Below are 21,035 nucleotides of genomic sequence, written 5' to 3'. Positions count from 1 at the left end.
GTCCTTTCTCTCAGACCCCTACCTTTGGGGTGATGAGGAGCCCCCTGAACCTTATAGGCTAAATGTGGCAGCCACTATCTGCCACATTTAGACCAAGATTTTTGGAGAGGTGGCGACACAGAGGTACGCTACGTATTCCTTCCTTAGATTATGGGAAAGGTTTAGTAATGTCTCAGGTCTTCGTTGCCTCATTCAGTTAGTTTAGTGTCACTAGTTTGTGGACTTAAAATTGCATATTATATTTGCGGCTATCTACATGTGACCACCTACTTTTAGGTGATTAATGGTCACAAAATAATATGTGGTCTAATATCAGACGCCATAAAGTAAACCGGAATTGGCTGTGTTATCTTTACTAGAAGTAGGATCGTTTGCTGCTATTTTTTCCTATATGATGCTTTTCACACAACAGGTGTGTTTTACTATAACTAGTTTTGAGTCTTAAAGGACATCTGTCAGCAGATCTGTACCTATGACACTGGCTGACCTGTTACATGTGCACTTGGCAGCTGAAGACATCTGTGTTGGTCCCATGTTTATATGTGCCCGCATTGCTGAGAAAAATTCTGTTTTAATGTATGCAAATGAGCCTGTAGGAGCAATGAGGCCATTGCTGTTACACCTAGAGGCTCTGCTCTCTCTGCAACTGCTGCTCCCTCTCTAGTTTGATTGACAGGGCCAGGCAGTAAAAACATCAGCATGCCTGTCTGGCCCTGTTAATTAAACTGCAGAGTTACACCTAGTCTCAGCTCTTTCTGCAACTGCTATAACCTCTCCACTTTGACTGACAGGGCCAGGCAGTGTAAACTTGATGATTACTCCTCCCTAGCCTTGTCAATCAAAGTAGAAAGGGCATGGCAGTTGCAGAGCCTTTAGGTGTAATGGCAACGCCCCCATTGCTCCTAGAGGCTAATTTGCATATATTAAAACATAACTCCACTTCCACACTTCATAGCTTCCGTCCTCACTGAACTGGAAGTGTGATTTGCCATCTACATGCATGTCGTTGCTGTCAGCCAGTCAATGGCCTCAGCTGTGACCTGTGGAGGAACAACACTGTGGACAGCCACTTCCAGTCCAGCAGGGATCAAGAGCTGTGGAGACAGTAGCCTGGTGCCGGATTCGGAATGCCATTCTAACACCATGCCCAGCACCCTGACCATTGGTTCCTGGTCTCCAAAAAAACCTTTTTACTTTTATCTTTTTATTGTGTCCCAAAAAGATCAGAAAAGATATGTTTTTTAATTTTTTATATTACTTTATCTTTCAAGTCCTTAAAAGACTACCATAAAAAGCTGTACTGTGGGTCATTAATGGGATAATTATACACATTCTACATACTTGGTACAGTTGAATGTTTTATTTAGTTGTCCTATGAACACTTAAAGGGGTTGTCTGGGCTACAGATATTGAGAACTTATCCTCAGGGTAGGTCATCAGATCGTTCAGGGTCCGACTCCCAGCACTGCCGCCGATCAGTTGCTTGAATGGACTGTGGCACTCATGTGAGCCCTGCGCCCTCTTCAGTGTTCACCTCCATGCTGTCTCCCTTGTAGTGGTGGTGCAGTATAATAACATCTGTTTGTCCCATTCAAGTGCGTGTGAGAGGAAGCTATAATTACACTGCACCATCGGTAAAAGGGAGACAGCGTACAGGTAAACATTAATGGGGAAGTGGCGATCGCACAAACACTGGGGGCTCTTAAAATAACTGATCAGTGGGGCTGTCGGGAGTCGGACCCCTATCAGTATGATATTGATGATCTATCCTAAGGATGTCAATATTGTTAGTCCAGGCAATCTGTTTAACAATACAAAAAATTCTTACAACATGATCTTATTTCTTTTTCAGGATGCTAATGTAAAACTGATCAGAGAGCTCAGGGAAGAAATTAATAGATTAAAGGCCATGCTGAGGAATTTTGAAATGGTACAGTCTTCTAATTCGTCCTTTTAGTGTTGCTGTGTGTGTATTATATACATTTGTAATATATGTTGTCAAATTTTTATCCATACAGAGAACCATTAGTCCATCTTTTAATGAGGAACGAGATGGAAACCTAACAGAACTGGTTTTGCTAAATGAACTAAAGGTAAATGTGTAATCTTACATGGTTAGTGATGTATTACATGATTTTAGAGCTTTTATTATTTTTTTTTTTTATTGCACTGAAAGTGTAAATAATTACCACTGACGTAACCTGTCACTGTTTATCAAGAGAAAGTCACTAGTGGAATGTTTCTATTAAAAGTCCTGACTTTTAAATACATTATAATTTCTTTACTCTGGCTTCAATGAGACCTGATAGGTTCCAGATCGGACAGACAAAAAAATTACATAAAATTGGTAAAGGTAGAGGGCCCTTAATGAAGAAATACTGCCTTGTTCTGTTATCTTAGTATTAGGGCTCAGGCACACGGCTGTTGCCATTTTTGTGGTCCACAAATTGCAGATCCACAAAACACAGATACTGGCTGTGTGCGTTCCGCATTTTACGGAACATTGGGCCCATAATAGAACTTTCCTATCCTTGTCCGTACAGTAGACAGGACATATTCTATATTTTTGCGAATGCCACGAAACGGACAAACGGATGCCGACAGCACACATTGTGTCTGCATATTTTGCGGCCCCATTGAAGTGAATGTGCCCACATCCAACCCGCAAAACATGCAGATCAGATGCAGACAAAAAATCCATTTATGTGCATGAGCCCATAGACTGGGGCTACATGGTGTCTTACACGCCATATGACCAAAGATCGCAGTGTATCGCAGCTTCAGAACGTAATAGAATTGAATGGGGTCATGTTGCAATCCACAAGTTGTGACCTGACATTTGCAAAAAATCTATCACTGCAAAGTGACCCAGTTCACTTACGGTACATTACTTGTGATACATGCAGCGCTACATAGTGATCTTTCACTTTGGCCAAAGTCACAGCCTTTGGGACATTATAGTACAGTTTTGTGCTGTTCATTTTTTTTTTTTATCTTTCTACTTTCCAAAATCTATAACTTTTTAAATTTTACATTCACATAGCCAAATGAGGGCTTATTTTTGCGGTCTTCGGGACAGTGATACAGTTGAATACTGCAACGAGGCAGCAGTATTTTGTGCTGCACTGTGGTATTTGGTTCTGCTGGGGTGCTGCATTATGGTATTGTTGCCACCCCCCACTTCTGTTGTCCCTGCCTACTTGTGTTGGTTCTGCCTACTCGTGTTGTCTCGTCTTCTGTCAATTTTACCTGCCAACAACATGGGGCCACTTTTAGTTTAGTTTTTTTTGCCAGGGCCACTTTAAGTTCCCAGTTTCACCCTGGGTACAGGGCTGGTTCTAGCTTTGTTAGAAAGAGATTATCATGTACTGTATGATGTCTGATTTTCATTTTTTTACATTAGTCATGGGATAACCCCTTTAAGCAAGGCTGTTTGCTGTGCTAAAAGTCCAAACAAAGGAGGTTAGGTAAAGTAACTTAACCCCTTCCCGACCAGCGACGTAATAGTACGGCGCTGGCCGTGTCTGTAAAGATGGCGCCCGCTCCTGAGCGCTGCGGGTGGCTGCCTGCTTCTTATAGCAAACACCGGCGGCTCATGTCTGCAACCGGCAGTAATGGCGATCGCAGACATTTAACCCCTCAGATGCCGTGGTCAATCCTGACCACGGCATCTGAGCGCGCTGAAAACCAAAAGCGTGCACTTCAAGTGGTGCTCCGGCTCCCCGTGCGGCGATCGGAGGAGCCGGAGCTTGTGTGCAGCAGCCCCTGTCTTTGTGAATGACAGGAGGCTGCTGCATAGTATTTCCTATGGAGCCCTTGCCTGTAATAGGGCTCCATAGGAAACGAGCAATTTTCTCATAGACTCCAATGCTAGTACATTGGAGTCTATGAGAATAGCAATCTAATGATTGCATGTTATAGTTCCCTATGGGACCTATAAAAAAGTGTAAAAAACAAAAATAAAATTTAAAACACCATAAAAATTAAAATCACCCCCCTTTTCCCAAAATTAAAAATAAAAGAATTAAAAAAATACACATCATGGGTATCGCGATGTGCGAAAACGCCCATAGAATAAAAATATATTCCCAATATGGCAAACGGCAAAACGGAAAAAAGCGTCCAAATGGCCGATTCGCCGTTTTTGGTCGCTTAATTTTCTACAAAAAAAATAATAAGAACTGATCAAAAAGTCATACACACCCCAAAATGGTATTAATGAAAAGTTCAGATCGCCCCGCAAAAAATGAGCCCCCACACAGCTCCGTACACTTAATTACAAAAAAGTTATAGGGGTCAAAATAAGGCGACAAAAAAATAAATAAAAAATTCCCCCCACTTTTACTTTATTTTACCACTATCAAAACTATACATATAAGGTATCACAGGATTCGTACTGACCTGTAGAATAAAAGTAACCTGTCAGTTTTATCGTATATCGAACGTTGTAAATAAAAAATCCATAAAACTGTAGTGGAATTGCTTTTTTTTGCAATTTCACCCCATTTGGATTTTTTTCCCCGCTTCCCACTACATCATATGCAATATTAAATGGTGGTGTTGGAAAGTGCAACTTGTTCCGCAGAAATCAAGCCCTCATCTGGCTATGTGAACAGACAAATAAAAAAGTTATAGCTCTGGGAAGGCAGGGAGCGCAAAACGAAAACGCAAAAAGAAAACTCAGGGGGTGAAAGGGTTAAAAGAGCCAAGACAGGAAGAATATATGAAGTGACTTAAAGGGGTTGTCTCACTTAAGCAAGTGGCATTTATCATGTAGCGAAAGTTAATACAAGGCACTTCCTAATGTATTGTGATTATGTGGCTGGATTCATTTTTCCATCACATTATACACTGCTAGTATCCAGGGGTTAGGACCACCCTGTAATACAGCAGCGGTGGTCGTGCTTGCACACTATAGGAAGATCTGTAATATCTCTCTGGACCAGAAGTATGATATGCCGTCTACACACACATCTCTGCTGCTGGCCAATCACTGACCTCAATGGTTATGTGGCCGGAATAGCATGTGACCGATGAGGCTCGGCAGTCGTGCCATTTATGCCCGTCACTGCTGAGGCCAGTGAATTTGCTGACATTGATGATGTGCATGTAGGTGGCACATCACACTTTTGATCTGGAGGGAACCTGGAGCAGTGGAGCTGGAGCTGTGCCAGCTTAGAAAAATATTTTCTAAACCACAAAAATACTTTAAGTGGGTTATGGCATCATTAATGTAAAAAATTTGACATCATATAGTGCATGACAATCTGCTAGAACCAGCCCTGTACCTCACATGGGTCCAGAGATTTCCCCATTCATTGCTCCAATTGCTCTGATAGATTTTTTTCAAGCTGGCAGTTTAAGACATTAGCGTTTTTTGCGGATCAGTCATGGATCTGCAAAAACGCTTCAGTCACCATAATACAACCGCATGCATCCGTCATGAACGGATCCAGTTGTATTATGTCTTCTATAGCCATGACGGATCCATCATGAACACCATTGAAAGTCAATGAGGGACGGATCCGTTTTCTATTGTGTCAGAGAAAACTGATCCGTCCCCATAGACTTACATTGTGTGCCAGGACGGATCCGTCTGGCTCCGCACCACATTGCGGACAGAAAAACGTTGCAGGCAGCGTTTTGGTGCCCGCCTTCAGAACAGAATGGAGGCAAACTGATGCATTCTGAGCGGATCCTTTTCCAGATGCATTAGGGCAAAAATGATCCTTTTTGGACCGCTTGTGAGAGCCTTGAACGGATGTCAGAAACTGAAAGCCAAAACGCCAGTGTGAAAGTAGCCTAAGGGGTGTGTCCTTTCTGCTGCATCACTCTCCCTGTCACGGTCTCAAGTGGTTCGGGTTACGGATGGAGCTGAGGATGTGCCTCCATCTCGGCAAGGTGGGCAGAGAAATAGGGAAAAGAACAAACAGCTGGTGGCTCTATACAGATAGATTTTATTGAAAAACTCTGTGACTATGCTACATTTTTTTATTGCAATTTCAATTACAAAAGTATTCAGATCCAGATGCTGGTGTGAAAAATGTAGAATAATTTAAAATTGCAGAAACATGTCAGTCTGGACATTGTAGTCACTTACATCCAAATTGGCTTTTGCATAGATAAAACCAGAGTGAAACTCCTATTCAAACTGCATATTTTGTGTTTTCAATGTGATTACAGATTGAGCAGCTCACCAAAGATTGGACAGATAAGTGGACGGATAAAGCTGCTTTTATGGAGCAGTACAACGTGGATATCAACGAGGGGAAAGCCAGGGTGACCATAGACTCTGGGTTACCTCACCTCATTGCAATGGATGATGACATTCTCAGCACTGGAGTCGTGATTTATTATCTCAAGGTGTGTGCTATGGTATTTCCCTATATACATTCGCATATTTATACATACACAACCCAGACCAAACTTTCTTGGACACTCTACAGTACCTTATAAAATTAAATTAAAATACTATTTGGACAAGTATGGAGTTTCTGCTTTTTTGTCCACTATGGCCAGGGTGGACCCAGGTGACTTCCTAAATTCAACAGTATTGCCGTCCTCGGGACAGTAAAGACTCATGCACACGCCAATATGCGGGCATCGGCCATGGGCACCCTGCATCACGGATGCGGACCCATTCACTTGAATGGGTCCGCAATCCGGAAGGCCCATGCAGAACAGAGGCACAGAACCCCACGGAAGCACTACAGAGTGCTTTCGTGGGGTTTCTGTCCGTGCCTCCGCACTTCAAAAAATAGTGCATGCGCTACTTTTTTTGCCGTGCTGACGGACCAGGGACCCATTCAAGTTGAATGTGTCTGGATCCGTCTACGGAATCCACACTAATGTTGCCCGTGCGTTGGGAACCCCAAATTGCGGTCCCCAATGCAAGGAACAGCTGTGTGCATGGGCCCTAAGACAGCAGGGGCAGCGCTATTGTGGTACTCAGTATTTGGTTCTTCTTGGGCAGTATTTTGTGCTGCACTAAGGTATTGCTGGCTCCGACTGCTGCTGTTGTCCCTACATGTTTGTGTTGCCCTGTCTTCTGTCATTTTGGACCCACCTACAACATGGGGCCACTTTTAGGTTTATTTCGAGGGCCACATTAAGATCCCAGTCCACCCCTGACTGCAGCACAGTATTTCAAAGAGGCTTGGAATTGCATATCAGAAACCTGTATGTGCAAAATACTGTATTGTAATGAACTAGAGCCAGTGTAAGTCAGGGCTAAGACTCGGTGAATATCTAAACCTTACCAGAGAAGGAGCAGTGAAGTAGAAGTTTTGAGTGGAGATTAGTACATATATTCCCACTCTGAAACATAACCCAGCATTGACCCCGAGGATCAACCACTATATTCCACAGAGGAAAAAAGCCTCTTGAAACTACTGATTGCCATACTAGTAACAGCAGTGCAGCTTTGTCACTTGTTTGGGTCTGGGTGCTGAAACACCTGATTTCTAAAACGAAGGGGCAGAATGGCCCAGCTGTTCTTCCTCACCTCTTATCGGCTCTGCTCAGCTGAGAGCAGTGTACCGACTCAGACTTTCAATGAGCCCTTATACTACGTGCTTCCTGATACCACCGATCTAAACTTCTGACATATTACCATGATATGTGGAAAGTGTTATAAAATGTCAAGTACACTTTAATGATGGGCCAGAGGTGACGGGGGCTTTGGGAGAATGTCAAAACGGCAGACGTCACCTTGTTAAACTGGAAGTTATTGAATAGAAGGAGGTGAGTCTGTACACAGCAATGTAGTAGATATAATGGTACGTTCCCATCTGTGGCAGTGGATCTAGCAGGCTCTGTTGGGATAGAGCAGCATGCTGGATTCCACCGTATCCGGCATTGCCAGATTCTACGGTTCACCGCCAGATCCCTATTGCATATAATGGGGTCTGGCGGTGATCCAGCATCTTTTTCTGGGAGTAAATGCTGGATTGTGGTCAGACAGGCATATAGGACATGTGAACGTAGCCTAACTGTATCGCTAGGATACGCCCCCATTGTCTGATAGGTGCGGGTCCCATGTATGGGATATAGGAGACTACACGCTGTACTTTGAACAATAAAAGGAATTTATTATACAATAACATGTCTAATACTACTATATATATATGTCTATATAAAGGGTTATACAAACATATATATATATATATATATATATATATATATATATATATATATATATACACTGCTCAAAAAAATAAAGGGAACACTTAAACAACACAATGTAACTCCAAGTCAATCACACTTCTGTGAAATCAAACTGTCCACTTAGGAAGCAACACTGAGTGACAATCAATTTCACATGCTGTTGTGCAAATGGGATAGACAACAGGTGGAAATTATAGGCAATTAGCAAGACACCCCCAATAAAGGAGTGGTTCTGCAGGTGGTGACCACAGACCACTTCTCAGTTCCTATGCTTCCTGGCTGATGTTTTGGTCACTTTTGAATGCTGCCAGTGCTTTCACTCTAGTGGTAGCATGAGACTGAGTCTACAACCCACACAAGTGGCCCAGGTAGTGCAGCTTACCCAGGATGGCACATCAATGCGAGCTGTGGCAAGAAGGTTTGCTGTGTCTGTCAGCGTAGTGTCCAGAGCATGGAGGCGCTACCAGGAGACAGGCCAGTACATCAGGAGACGTGGAGGAGGCCGTAGGAGGGCAACAACCCAGCAGCAGGACCTCTACCTTAGCCTTTGTGCAAGGAGGAACAGGAGGAGCACTGCCAGAGCCCTGCAAAATGACCTCTAGCAGGCCACAAATGTGCGTGTGTCTGCTCAAACGGTCAGAAACAGACTCCATGAGGGTGATATGAGGGCCCGACGTCCACAGGTGGGGGTTGTGCTTACAGCCCAACACCGTGCAGGACGTTTGGCATTTGCCAGAGAACACCAAGATTGGCAAATTCGCCATTGGCGCCCTGTGCTCTTCACAGATGAAAGCAGGTTCACACTGAGCACATGTGACAGACGTGACAGAGTCTGGAGACGCCGTGGAGAACGTTCTGCTGCCTGCAACATCCTCCAGCATGACCGGTTTGGCATTGGGTCAGTAATGGTGTGGGGTGGCATTTCTTTGGAGGGCCGCACAGCCCTCCATGGGCTCGCCAGAGGTAGCCTGACTGCCATTAGGTACCGAGATGAGATCCTCAGACCCCTTGTGAGACCATATGCTGGTGCGGTTGGCCCTGGGTTCCTCCTAATGCAAGACAATGCTAGACCTCATGTGGCTGAAGTGTGTCAGCAGTTCCTGCAAGACGAAGGCATTGATGCTATGGACTGGCCCGCCCGTTCCCCAGACCTGAATCCAATTGAGCACATCTGGGACATCACGTCTCGCTCTATCCACCAACGTCACGTTGCACCACAGACTGTCCAGGAGTTGGCAGATGCTTTAGTCCAGGTCTGGGAGGAGATCCCTCAGGAGACCGTCCGCCACCTCATCAGGAGCATGCACAGGCGTTGTAGGGAGGTCATACAGGCATGTGGAGGCCACACACACTACTGAGCCTCATTTTGACTTGTTTTAAGGACATTACATCAAAGTTGGATCAGCCTGTAGTGTGTTTTTCCACTTTAATTTTGAGTGTGACTCCAAATCCAGACCTCCATGGGTTGAAAAATTTGATTTCCATTTTTTTTTTTTTGTGTGATTTTGTTGTCAGCACATTCAACTATGTAAAGAACAAAGTATTTCAGAAGAATAATTAATTCAGATCTAGGATGTGTTATTTTTTTGTTCCCTTTATTTTTTTGAGCAGTGTATATAGACACACCTTAATACAGTAATATTCTAATAACACTACAACACTGTAATAAACACAATATAATACCTAACTAAACTAAACATAATCCCACTTCCAATATTCAACCCCAAAATCTATCTATACTTTACACTCACATACACATTAGCAGCCCACCCAACCTGGCTCTAAGCTATTCCTATGGGAGAAACAAAGGGTTAACACCAGGGCTGTGGAGTCAGAGTCTGAGGCAATTTTGGGTACCTGGAGTCTGAGTCGGCAAAAAATGAACCGACTCCGACTCCTACTAGATTTTAGTTGGAATAAAAAAAAAGTTTAGATGTCCCAATTCACAAAAAGTTATAAATAATTATCGTATTTTTCACCCTATAAGATGCACCTGCCCATAAGACGCACCTAGGTTTTTGAGGAGGAAAATAAGAAAAAAAATATTTTGAACCAAAAGGTGTGCTTTTGGTGGGTTTTGAACTAATGGTGGTCTGTGGATGACACTATTATGGGGTATCTGTGGATGGCACTGTTATGGGGGTATCTGTGGATGGCACTGCAAGGGTTAACAGCCAATCCAAACTCAATATTTATGGCCCTGATTCTGTAGTTTACAGAAACACCCCATATGTGGTCGTAAACCGCTGTACGGGCACACGGCAGGGCACAGAAGGAAAGGAATGCCATACGGTTTTTGGAAGGCAGGTTTTGCTGGACTGGTTTTTTTGACACCATGTCCCATTTGAAGCTCCCCTGATGCACCCCTAGAGTAGAAACTCCAAAAAAGTGGCCCCATTTTAGAAACTATGGGATAGGGTGGCAGTATTGTTGGTACTAGTTTAGGGTACATATGATTTTTGGTTGCTCTATATTACACTTTTTGTGAGGCAAGATAACAAGAAATAGCTGTTTTGGCACTGTTTTTATTTTTTGTTATTTATAACATTCATCTGGCAGGTTAGATCATGTGATAGTTTTATAGACCAGGTTGTCACGGATGTGGCGATACCTAATATGTATACTTTTGTTTTATTTTTGTAAGTTTTACACAATAATATAATTTTTGAAACAAAAAAAAATCATGTTTTAGTGTCTCCATATTCTGAGAGCCATAGTTTTTTCAGTTTTTGGGCGATTATCTTAGGTAGGGTCTCCTTTTTTGCGGGATGAGGTGACGGTTAGATTGGTACTATTTTGGTGGGCAAACGCCTTTTTGATCGCTTGCTGTTGTACTTTTTGTGATGTAAGGTGACAAAAAATGGTTTATTTAGCACAGATTTTATTTTTTATTTTTTATGGTGTTCATCTGAGGGGTTAGGTCATGTGATATGTTTATAGAGCCGGTCGATACGGACGCGGCGATACCTAATATGTATACTTTTTTTTTACTTTATTTGGGGGAAATTACGTTTTTGTTTATTTTTACTTGAAACTTTTAATTTTTTGGCGGGGGGGGGGGGGGGAGACTTTATTTTTAAAACTTTTTTTTTCACTTTTTTTTGTCCCACTTTGGGACTTGAACTTTTGGGGGTATATTCCTTTACAATGCATTCAAATACTTTTGTATTGGAATGCATTGGCTGTATGAGTAATACTGTGTGTATTACTCATACAGCTTCCTGGGCCTGTGAGATCCAGGTGGCTGGATCTCACAGGCTCTTCACCAGAAGGCAGCGCAGATGCCTCAGGAAGGCATCACGTTGCCTTCCATGCCATCGGGTCCCCCCCACGGCATGGGGACCCGATGGCACCACCGCCGCACTGGGTAAAAGCCGCAAACCGCAGGTTTGAATTGATCTGCTGTTTGCGGCGACCGCCGACACGGGGGGGTCACGGGACCCCCCCGCGCATTTAGCCGTGGTGCCTGCTCAATGATTTGAGCAGGTACCGTGTTCCGATCACTGGGCGGCGGTGATCGGAACAACACATGACGTACCAGTACGTCATGGGTCCTTAAGGACTCGGGAAACATGCCGTACCGATACGTCATGTGTCCCTAAGGGGTTAAGGAGCGGCAATACTTTCCATTGTGTTGTGTTCCGCTGTTACAGGGAACGCAACGCCCATGGTTAACCTAGCCTTTCACTGATAACTGATAAAGTAAATATGTTTTTTGCAGGACTAGACACTTGTATAAGTGAAGGGAATGGATAGTCAATAGTTCAAGACTGAAGCTGTAAACCATTTGAAAAACTGCTGTCATTCAGCTAATGCTATAAAAACTTGTAAACTCAGATTGTTAGCTTAAACTTTAAACCTGACTATGGGATTCTACTAGGGAAATCATGTTTTACAATAAATGCCCCTTCCCCTGCCCCTTCCTGGATCCTCCCACTGCCCTATCTTCAGCAGAAGATCAGCACACAAAGGAGAAGGCAGCAGCTTCCTAGCCAGTAGTTCTGTGGTAATGACATGTATGTTGCCTTTCTTTCCTTCAAGGAATGTATAAAATACATTTGCATATTAAATACAGTCGGAGTCAGATGTAGGAGTTGGAGGAGGAGTCGGAGTTGGAGTCGGAGCATTTATCTACCGACTCCACAGCCCTGGTTAACACACACTCAGCTGCTGCTGGGGTAGGCAGGGCAGCAGTGAGGGGGTAAAGGATTACAGGGCAGCTATAAGAGTAACTGGGGCTGTCTCAAGGGTCAATGGGCAGGGGCAGACAGGGATTACAGGGGTTGGAGGAACAGGGGTTAGGGGTTAATGCAGGGGTGGTATTGCAGGGAGTACCAGGGGAGCAGGGGTTAAATGCAGGGGGGCTTAATGCGTTATAGGGAATACTGCATGACAGCAGCAGGGGTTTATGTAGAGGAGCCACAGGGGTTAATGAGGGAAAATCGTTGGTGGTATAGAGTTATAGGGAATATGGGGACCAAAGGGTTAATGAGGGAAAATCGTTGGTGGTATAGGGTTATAGGGATTAAATATACTCAGCCGATATAATGCTATTTGTCCAGGGGTGCTCGTTCTTCTAGGGGATGATCCTCTTGATTCGGCTGCCCGGCTTCAATATCTAAAGAGCGTAGTGCCGCTGGACACATGGGCCGGCGCGGCGATATGACGTCTCTGCGCTGGCCCGCTCATCCCAGAGCGCGCTTCCAGGCAGGGGGATCCTTTGATCTTCCCGCCTGTGGAGCGGATGCACACCTCTGGCGCTGTTATTACAGCGCCGGAGGTAAGCCACACACAGGGGCATGGGAACTCTTTGTTCCCATGTCCCTGTTAGGCACACCATCTCCGGCGCTGTCCTTTGAAGAGGCCGAAACTGGACATACAGTCAGGTCCATAAATATTGGGACATCGACCCAATTGTAACATTTTTGGCTCTATACACCATTACAATGGATTTGAAATGAAACGAGCAAGATGTGCTTTAACTGCAGACTGTCAGCTTTAATTTGAGGGTATTTACATCTAAATCGGGTTAACGGTGTAGGAATTACAACAGTTTGCATATGTGCCTCCCACTTGTTGAGGGACCAAAAGTAATGGGACAGAATAATAATCATAAATCAAACTTTCACTTTTTAATACTTGGTTGCAAATCCTTTGCAGTCAATTACAGCCTGAAGTCTGGAACGCATAGACATCACCAGACGCTGGGCTTCATCCCTGGTGATGCTCTGCCAGGCCTCTACTGCAACTGTCTTCAGTTCCTGCTTGTTCTTGGGGCATTTTCCCTTCAGTTTTGTCTTCAGCAAGTGAAATGCATGCTCAATCGGATTCAGGTCAGGTGACTGACTTGGCCATTGCATAACATTCCACTTTTTTCCCTAAAAAAACCTCTTTGGTTGCTTTTGCAGTATGCTTTGGGTCATTGTCCATCTGCACTGTGAAGCGCCGTCCAATGAGTTCTGAAGCATTTAGCTGAATATGAGCAGATAATATTGCCCGAAACACTTCAGAATTCATCCTGCTGCTTTTGTCAGCAGTCACATCATCAATAAATACGAGAGAACCAGTTCCATTGGCAGCCATACGCCCACGCCATGACACTACCACCACCACCATGCTTCACTGATGAGGTGGTATGCTTAGGATCATGAGCAGTTCCTTTCCTTCTCCATACTCTTCTCTTCCCATCACTCTGGTACAAGTTGATCTTGGTCTCGTCTGTCCATAGGATGTTGTTCCAGAACTGTGAAGGCTTTTTTAGATGTCGTTTGGCAAACTCTAATCTGGCCTTCCTGTTTTTGAGGCTCACCAATGGTTTACATCTTGTGGTGAACCCTCTGTATTCACTCTGGTGAAGTCTTCTCTTGATTGTTGACTTTGACACACATACACCTACCTCCTGGAGAGTGTTCTTGATCTGGCCAACTGTTGTGAAGGGTGTTTTCTTCACCAGGGAAAGAATTCTTCGGTCATCCACCACAGTTGTTTTCCCTGGTCCTCCGGGTCTTTTGGTGTTGCTGAGCTCACCGGTGCGTTCCTTCTTTTTAAGAATGTTCCAAACAGTTGTTTTGGCCACACCTAATGTTTTTGCTATCTCTGATGGGTTTGTTGTGTTTATTTCAGCCTAATGATGACTTGCTTCACTGATAGTGACAGCTCTTTGGATCTCATCTTGAGAGTTGACAGCAACAGATTCCAAATGCAAATAGCACACTTGAAATGAACTCTGGACCTTTTTATCTGCTCATTGTAATTGGGATAATGAGGGAATAACACACACCTGGCCATGGAGCAGCTGAGAAGCCAATTGTCCCATTATTTTTGGTTCCTTAACAAGTGGGAGGCACATATGCAAACTGTTGTAATTCCTACACCGTTCACCTGATTCGGATGTAAATACCCTCAAATTAAAGCTGACAGTCTGCAGTTAAAGCACATCTTGTTTGTTTCATTTCAAATCCATTGTGGTGGTGTATAGAGCCAAAAAATGTTAGAATCGTGTCGATGTCCCAATATTTATGGACCTGACTGTAATTGTCCAGTTGTCGGTCCCCCCCCCCCCCCCCCCCCAGCAGGCACATTCCAGAGGAGTGGGAGGGGGGGGACCCACACCTATCAGACAATGGGGGCATATCCTAGCAATAGGCCTCCATTGTCTCAAATGGGAATACCTCTTTAAAGTGTAGTTTCATCAAAGCTGACCACACACTATAGCACGCAGTTACGTTTTTTTGTGCAAGACGAATTATACTGTTTTATTAATGGTCATATAATTTGGAAATTGAAACAGTTACAAAAATATATGTGCTCATAGCAATGCCAATGCAATTCAGACATAATTCCATTGAAGTGCACTGATTATACCTCCCTGGTGTTTCAGTCTAGTGTACGGTATGTGAAGTGTGTGGCTGTTTACGTGTTTATTACATATGTTCTGTAGACTGCTTACATACATTTATGAGATCTGTGTGTAAATATTCCTTGAGAATAGCCCTGACCTAATTGCAGCTAATCTCATTGGTCCCATCATTATTTGGTGAACGCCTGTTTAGAAACCTGACTATGTATACTAAAGCTGTCTCTCCTCCTTTCTCTCTCTCTGTCTGCATTTCCTCTTCCCTTGGCTCGTAGATGAAGCTTTTCTTGTCATCTCTGCTTAGCATTCATTAGGCTCTGCTGCCTGCCTCTTCTCAAGAAGGTAAAATGGATTGCCTTGTGTTTCACATTGTGTGTGCTCAGACAAAGGCTCCTCTTCTGTATCTGTGTTCTGCTTAGTAAGGTGTCTGCATTTCGAGGTGCAAATCTCTCAGCAAATCCCTTCTCCATCTTCATTGATGACTTTGATTTTTCTTTCTCTGTGATCATCTAGGAAGGAACAACACACATTGGGAATGGTGATCATGATATAGGTAAGACAAAAAAAAAAAGAACATTTTTGTATATGATATACTCACTGCTGTTTCAGGGTGGATGGGGGTGTTTGCTGTGGAGCTATTTGTACTATTATTAACATTTTATAAAAAATCTGATTTAAAAAACAGGTTGGATTTTTTTTTTTTACGTCTTTTAGATTGTAACAAATTAACATGACCTGGGTTGTACTTAAAGGGAAATGCACAATTTCTAATTATGTAGATTCTTAGTACATACCATAAAGGGACGTTATGTAATTGTTTTGATGAAGATGGGGTACCTGATGAATTTACCGGTAACGTACAGATACCACAGTAACCATCATAGTTACTTCTGATTAATAATACTGGCATTGGTATGCTTGCATACTAAAGCTCATTCTGTGATAATCGTAAAAAGACATATTGTGACAGCCGCAGTCCACTGGATTGCAAACAATTCAGTAGTTAATATCTCTAATATCTGTAGCTCAATAGTTAAAACCAATCAGTTACTCTATAAAAAGTCTCCGTGTAGCCCAGGCCTTACATGACTTCTGTCTGCCATGATCCTGCATTTTTTGCTATAACCTAAAACCTTGTACTTGCAATGTTGTTTAGTATTTTCAGGATTGGCTACGTATTTTGAGCAGTGAAAATCAAGTCCTTTATTTTTATAGAGACCTGTGAAATTTTGCAAGCCTTATTTAGGTTGCAATACTCATAGTGAAGTGTATCAGAAATATGTGTAAACCCTTCAGGGTAGTTAACAAATAATAAATTGCATGTACATGAATGAAAGTATTTTAAATACTGGGATAAGTGCAAATTAAACCGTATCGGATTCAAAGTGACAGGGTAAAATTCATAAAAAAAATACAATTACTGTTCTTAACCCCTTAACCCCATAAATATATATATGTATATGTTATGCGCCCGCTGGTGTATGGAGTGGGCCTCTGCAGTGACCCTGCTCCATACGCGCCGTGTGCCCGGCTGCACTGACAGAGAGCAGCGATCGCGCCGCTCCTGTGATTTAACCCCTCAGGTGCCGCGATCAAATCTGATCGCAGCACCTGTGGGTGAAGGCTGAGGGATGCGGTTCCCTCTGCCTTCCGATCGGAGTCCCCGCATTCAAGCGCCACTTATTTATGCTGAATGATTGCAGATCGGGTTATGTCCAGGTTCAACTTTGAACCCGGACAACCCCTTTAAGCACTTTTTATGCTGCGTTCAACAATAGGGATGGCTTCACAGGAAATGGTGTTTGTATTAGTGAGAAAAGGGCATGGCCTAAGGTGCAACACCTTTCGACAGAATTTTGGCTCAAAAGTGTCACAAAGCAAGCCAATTAAAAGATTTATGACAGTCGCTGATGATGGATGATGACAGTCGCTTGGCCCAAAGCTGTCTCTTCCATTTCCCCCATACACGCATTCGTTTGTCGAGCGTGTGCATTTTGTCAATTGTAGAGAAGACAGGCCACTGGCAGACACTTATGTTGGTGACTTTTCTCCTTGGGAGTAGAAAAGGCTTGGGTGAAAATATTCGGTTACCTGATCCCTCTCTCCTTCAGCGTCTTATTTCAGGGATGAGTCAGAAGGAAACCATACACATTAGATTTTTGGCCGAGCATGTTATTCCCAACAGGTTCAGTAGAGTGTATGGGGGCCTTAAAGGGGTTGTCTCACTTCAGCAAATGCCATTTATCATGTACACAAAGTCAATACAAGGCACTTACTAATGTCCTTTGCTGAAAACTTTCCTGGTGTTACGGCCTCCGCTGCGCGCTACCACAGCGCCAGCCGCCAGAGAGGCCGGCTCTTTTTCCTATAGTGTGCAGGCACAGCCATCGCTGCTGAATTGCAGGGTGGTTGTAACCATGAAAACAAGCCGTGTATAATGCGATTGAAAAATGAATCAAGCCAGCAAAGGAAGAAATATGGACAATCACAATACATTAGTAAGCGCCTTGTATTAAATTTCTCTACATGATAAATGCCATTTGCTAAAGTGAGAAAACCCCTTTAAAGGGAACCTGTCATCAACTTTATGCTGCCCATACTAACGGCAGAATAAAGTAGAGACAGGTAAGTTGATTTCAGCGGTCTGTCATTTAAAAGTTAAAAGTGGTTGCCAAGAACCAACATCACAATCATTGCAGACTGGGCCTGGAAAAGAGTCACGGCCACCTGAGAAGAGTCCTGGTTATTCAGAAATTCTTCTACCTAGTTTTCTCCCTTTCTCTCTAGGAGAGATCTGCCAGTCATCAGCAGATGGGGAGAGAGCAGGAGATTAGGAATAACCAGGACTCTTCTCAGGTAGATCTGACTTTTTTCCAGGCCTGGTCTGCAATGATTATGATGCCGGTTCCCAGCAACCACTTACTATTAGCTCATGAGTGACACAGCGCTGACATCAGCATTTCTGTCACTAATTTATGCTGCCCAGCATAAAGTTGATGACAGGTTCCCTTTAAGTTTACACTGTCTAAATATTGGACAGTATTAATAAATCTGCCCTACATTCTTCATGTATCTGGGACTGAAGATCTTCAATAAAGCTTCATCTCTGGAAAAGAACAGAGGTGATTATAGAGGAGAACAACCTCTAGATAATTATTACACCGCAATAAGCACACAGTATGGAGAAGATTTTATTTTAACAGAAGTTTGGTTTTCCTCCAATTAGTATACATGTTTATATATTTTAGTTTTCCATAATCTTTGATCTTGTGTCCTTTTGTGTCAGTTCTACAGTGTGAGGACGTTCAGGAGGAGCACTGTGTAATCGAGAACAAGCTTGGGGTAGTAGAACTGAGGCCGTCCCTTGGAGCACTCTGCAGAGTCAATGGGCAGGAAGTCAAAGACGTCTGTCGTTTGTCTCAAGGTGAGTCATATGTGAGTCTATCTGCATTGGGACCAGAGCATAATATGTATGGTTTCTATTGTCATTTAATATAAAAATGGGGGGAGTTGGTGGTTGTTTCATTTTCAACCAGGAGCATTCTTTGGTATACCAAGCAGTAGTGAAGGCTAGTAGAGTATTTGTCTCTCACCTACCCTTTGTCACTACATTACCAGTGCTGCATATTGCAGCAGATTGCTGGTTGCCAACGAGAGCAGCCAGAAGATGATGGCATTTCTTGAAAAGGACATAGCTGGTAAGTAAGTTTTAAAGGATGGGAAATCACCAGATGCTCCAGATTTGTGTAAATGTTCTATTTTTTAATCCTTCGAGATAAGATAGTGAATAATTGGAGACACTGACATGACCAGTGAATAGTTTCATGGTCGTTTCAGGCTTAAATGGAATCTGTCAGCTCCAAAATACCCCCAAACTAGAGTAAGCTGAATGTAGTGTTACGCTGAGGTCGATTATCTACTGTCATTTTAATTCCAACACTGCTTCCGATGGGCTTCCACAAACCAGCAGTAAAATGCATTAAGAGGACTTCTGAGCTCACACATAATGGAGAAGACTCAAGGAGGAGTCCTCTCTCAATGCATTTTACTGCTGGTTTGTCAGAATGCAAGTTATGTTCATATCTTGTTTAACTGCTATGTTGGGTGTACATTATAGTTTGGGAATTTCTCCTAGTATGCTGAATTTGTCCGTGGGTTATAATGGGTTATACATCTGCCAAAAAATAATAATTTTGGCTTATGTTCTGGAGTATGCAAACCTTTCTTTTTGTATCAAAAAGTGTATACTGCTAAACTGTTCCATACTGAATGTTTCCACAAAAACACAATGCGAGTCAATAAGTGATGTGTGCACCTGTATGGTATACAGTGAGGCAGCACATAGGGAAAAATAGGCTGTGGACAGAACCAGTCATTTGTGCAGATCACTAAGAAAATCAAAATTAAATGCAAACTGAAAAATAAAATGTTCATTTGTTTGTTCAGATGTTCCCTCAGCACTCACACAGCCTCCCCTACAATTTTTCAGAAAACTGAAAATCACAGTAATTTGTGCAGACATTCTTCATGAATCTCAGCTCAGGGTGCACTCTAGGAATTACTGTACCAGCCTCAGTGCTGCCAAGTCTAACAGCTTCTGCCAGAGAAGCGGGAAGAATATATTCATACAGTAAACTAATTATCATGTGGGCCTTAAAGGGACACTGCCAGAAACAATGTGTAATTATTGTTAGATGTTTAATAAAAATTTAGCCCGTGCACACCTTAGGTAGGGTATGTTCACATGGCGTCTTTTGCTGCGGAACTCTGGCGCAGACACCAGCACTGAAGATTTGCCGGCGGCTGCGTGGTTCCTGCCACCCATAAATTTCAGTAGGCGGCAGAGCTGAAGATCCCTGAACTGTGGACTAAATCCGTGACTGCATTGAGACGGGACGTGTCCGTTATCGGCATGGTCATGGTTAAAATTCCACTCCGCCATGTGAATGATCCCTTACAATACAGTAGCACAAAAAGCCATAGAATGTATATACTTAAATTGTGTATAGCAATAATGTCTATATTTATAAAAATCACTAAAGTGCCAAAAGCACCAAATTCTGCAGTTTTGGACGCTGAAATATCCAAGCATTTTCTGCTTGTTTAGTATCAGCACACAGCTTGCGGTTATGATTTTCATAGCCACGATACATTAATCTGATATCAGTTAAAAAAAATGTCCTACCACATTAAGAAACACAGCAGACTGATTGTCGCTACAAACTGTTGTCTGAGTTATATTTGTATATATTTGAGTGAGGAGGGGGATTTATCTTTGTAGATTTATTATTCTGCAGACTCCATTGCAGATCCGCATGGTGATAACTCAGCTTTTCCAGGAATCTGAAAGGCAAATCTGCGTTGTTATGGGACTTTTTAGGAGTGGGATTCATCTTGGTAGATTTAGTTTTCTGTAGTTTATCTATTACAGTTCCACATGATTGTAACCAAATCTATTTTGTACTATTACTAATTAGGACAGGGATCAGCAACCTTTGGCACTTTATCTGCTGCAAAACTACAACTCCCAGCATGCACACTTAGACGGTTGTTCTTGTAACTTCGATAGAAGTGAAAGGAGGATTCTGGGAGTTGTAGTTTCCGAACAGCTGGAATGCCAGAGGTTGCTGATCCCCCAAATTTGGAAATGTATTTCCTACACAATTGCCACTCCTGCTGTGTAGACAAAAATTATCCAGACTTAAACCAGCCCCCTACACTTCCTGTATCACCTGCACTAGCATGCAGGGGAGGGGGGAGATTACATGGCTGCAGCCTGAAAGAACAGTGCATTGGTCTGCAATTGTGATATCTAACGAAACAAGATCAAATAACAAAGACACATTTTGTTGGTTGTTCTTTTTTGTGTTTGTATTCTGGCTTCTTAGCCTCTATATTATTGAGTATTGACTTATGATTATACACACTGCATGTAGTTGAATTCTTGGTCAAAACGAATTATAAAGCACTTAAACTTCAGGTGTCTATTTCACATGGGAAAACATAAAAAAAA

At 43.0% G+C, this 21,035-nt stretch overlaps 1 protein-coding gene across 1 annotated transcript in view; it reads left to right on the top strand.

Annotated features, from left to right (window-relative positions):
* Positions 1–21,035, top strand: part of STARD9 (StAR related lipid transfer domain containing 9) — a 172,040-nt gene that overhangs the window by 94,050 nt on the left and 56,955 nt on the right. Inside the window, exons 14-18 of the mRNA XM_040410985.1 lie at positions 1,853–1,930; positions 2,019–2,093; positions 6,184–6,363; positions 15,536–15,575; positions 18,309–18,446. Coding sequence (XP_040266919.1) covers positions 1,853–1,930; positions 2,019–2,093; positions 6,184–6,363; positions 15,536–15,575; positions 18,309–18,446 — 511 coding nt within the window. The remainder of the gene's footprint in view (positions 1–1,852; positions 1,931–2,018; positions 2,094–6,183; positions 6,364–15,535; positions 15,576–18,308; positions 18,447–21,035) is intronic.

This window comes from Bufo bufo, chromosome 11, assembly GCF_905171765.1.
Source record: "Bufo bufo chromosome 11, aBufBuf1.1, whole genome shotgun sequence".
NCBI classification, from domain to species: Eukaryota; Metazoa; Chordata; class Amphibia; order Anura; family Bufonidae; genus Bufo; species Bufo bufo.
Note: the sequence above shows the minus strand (reverse complement) of the source record. Positions and strands in the feature narration are given on the sequence as shown.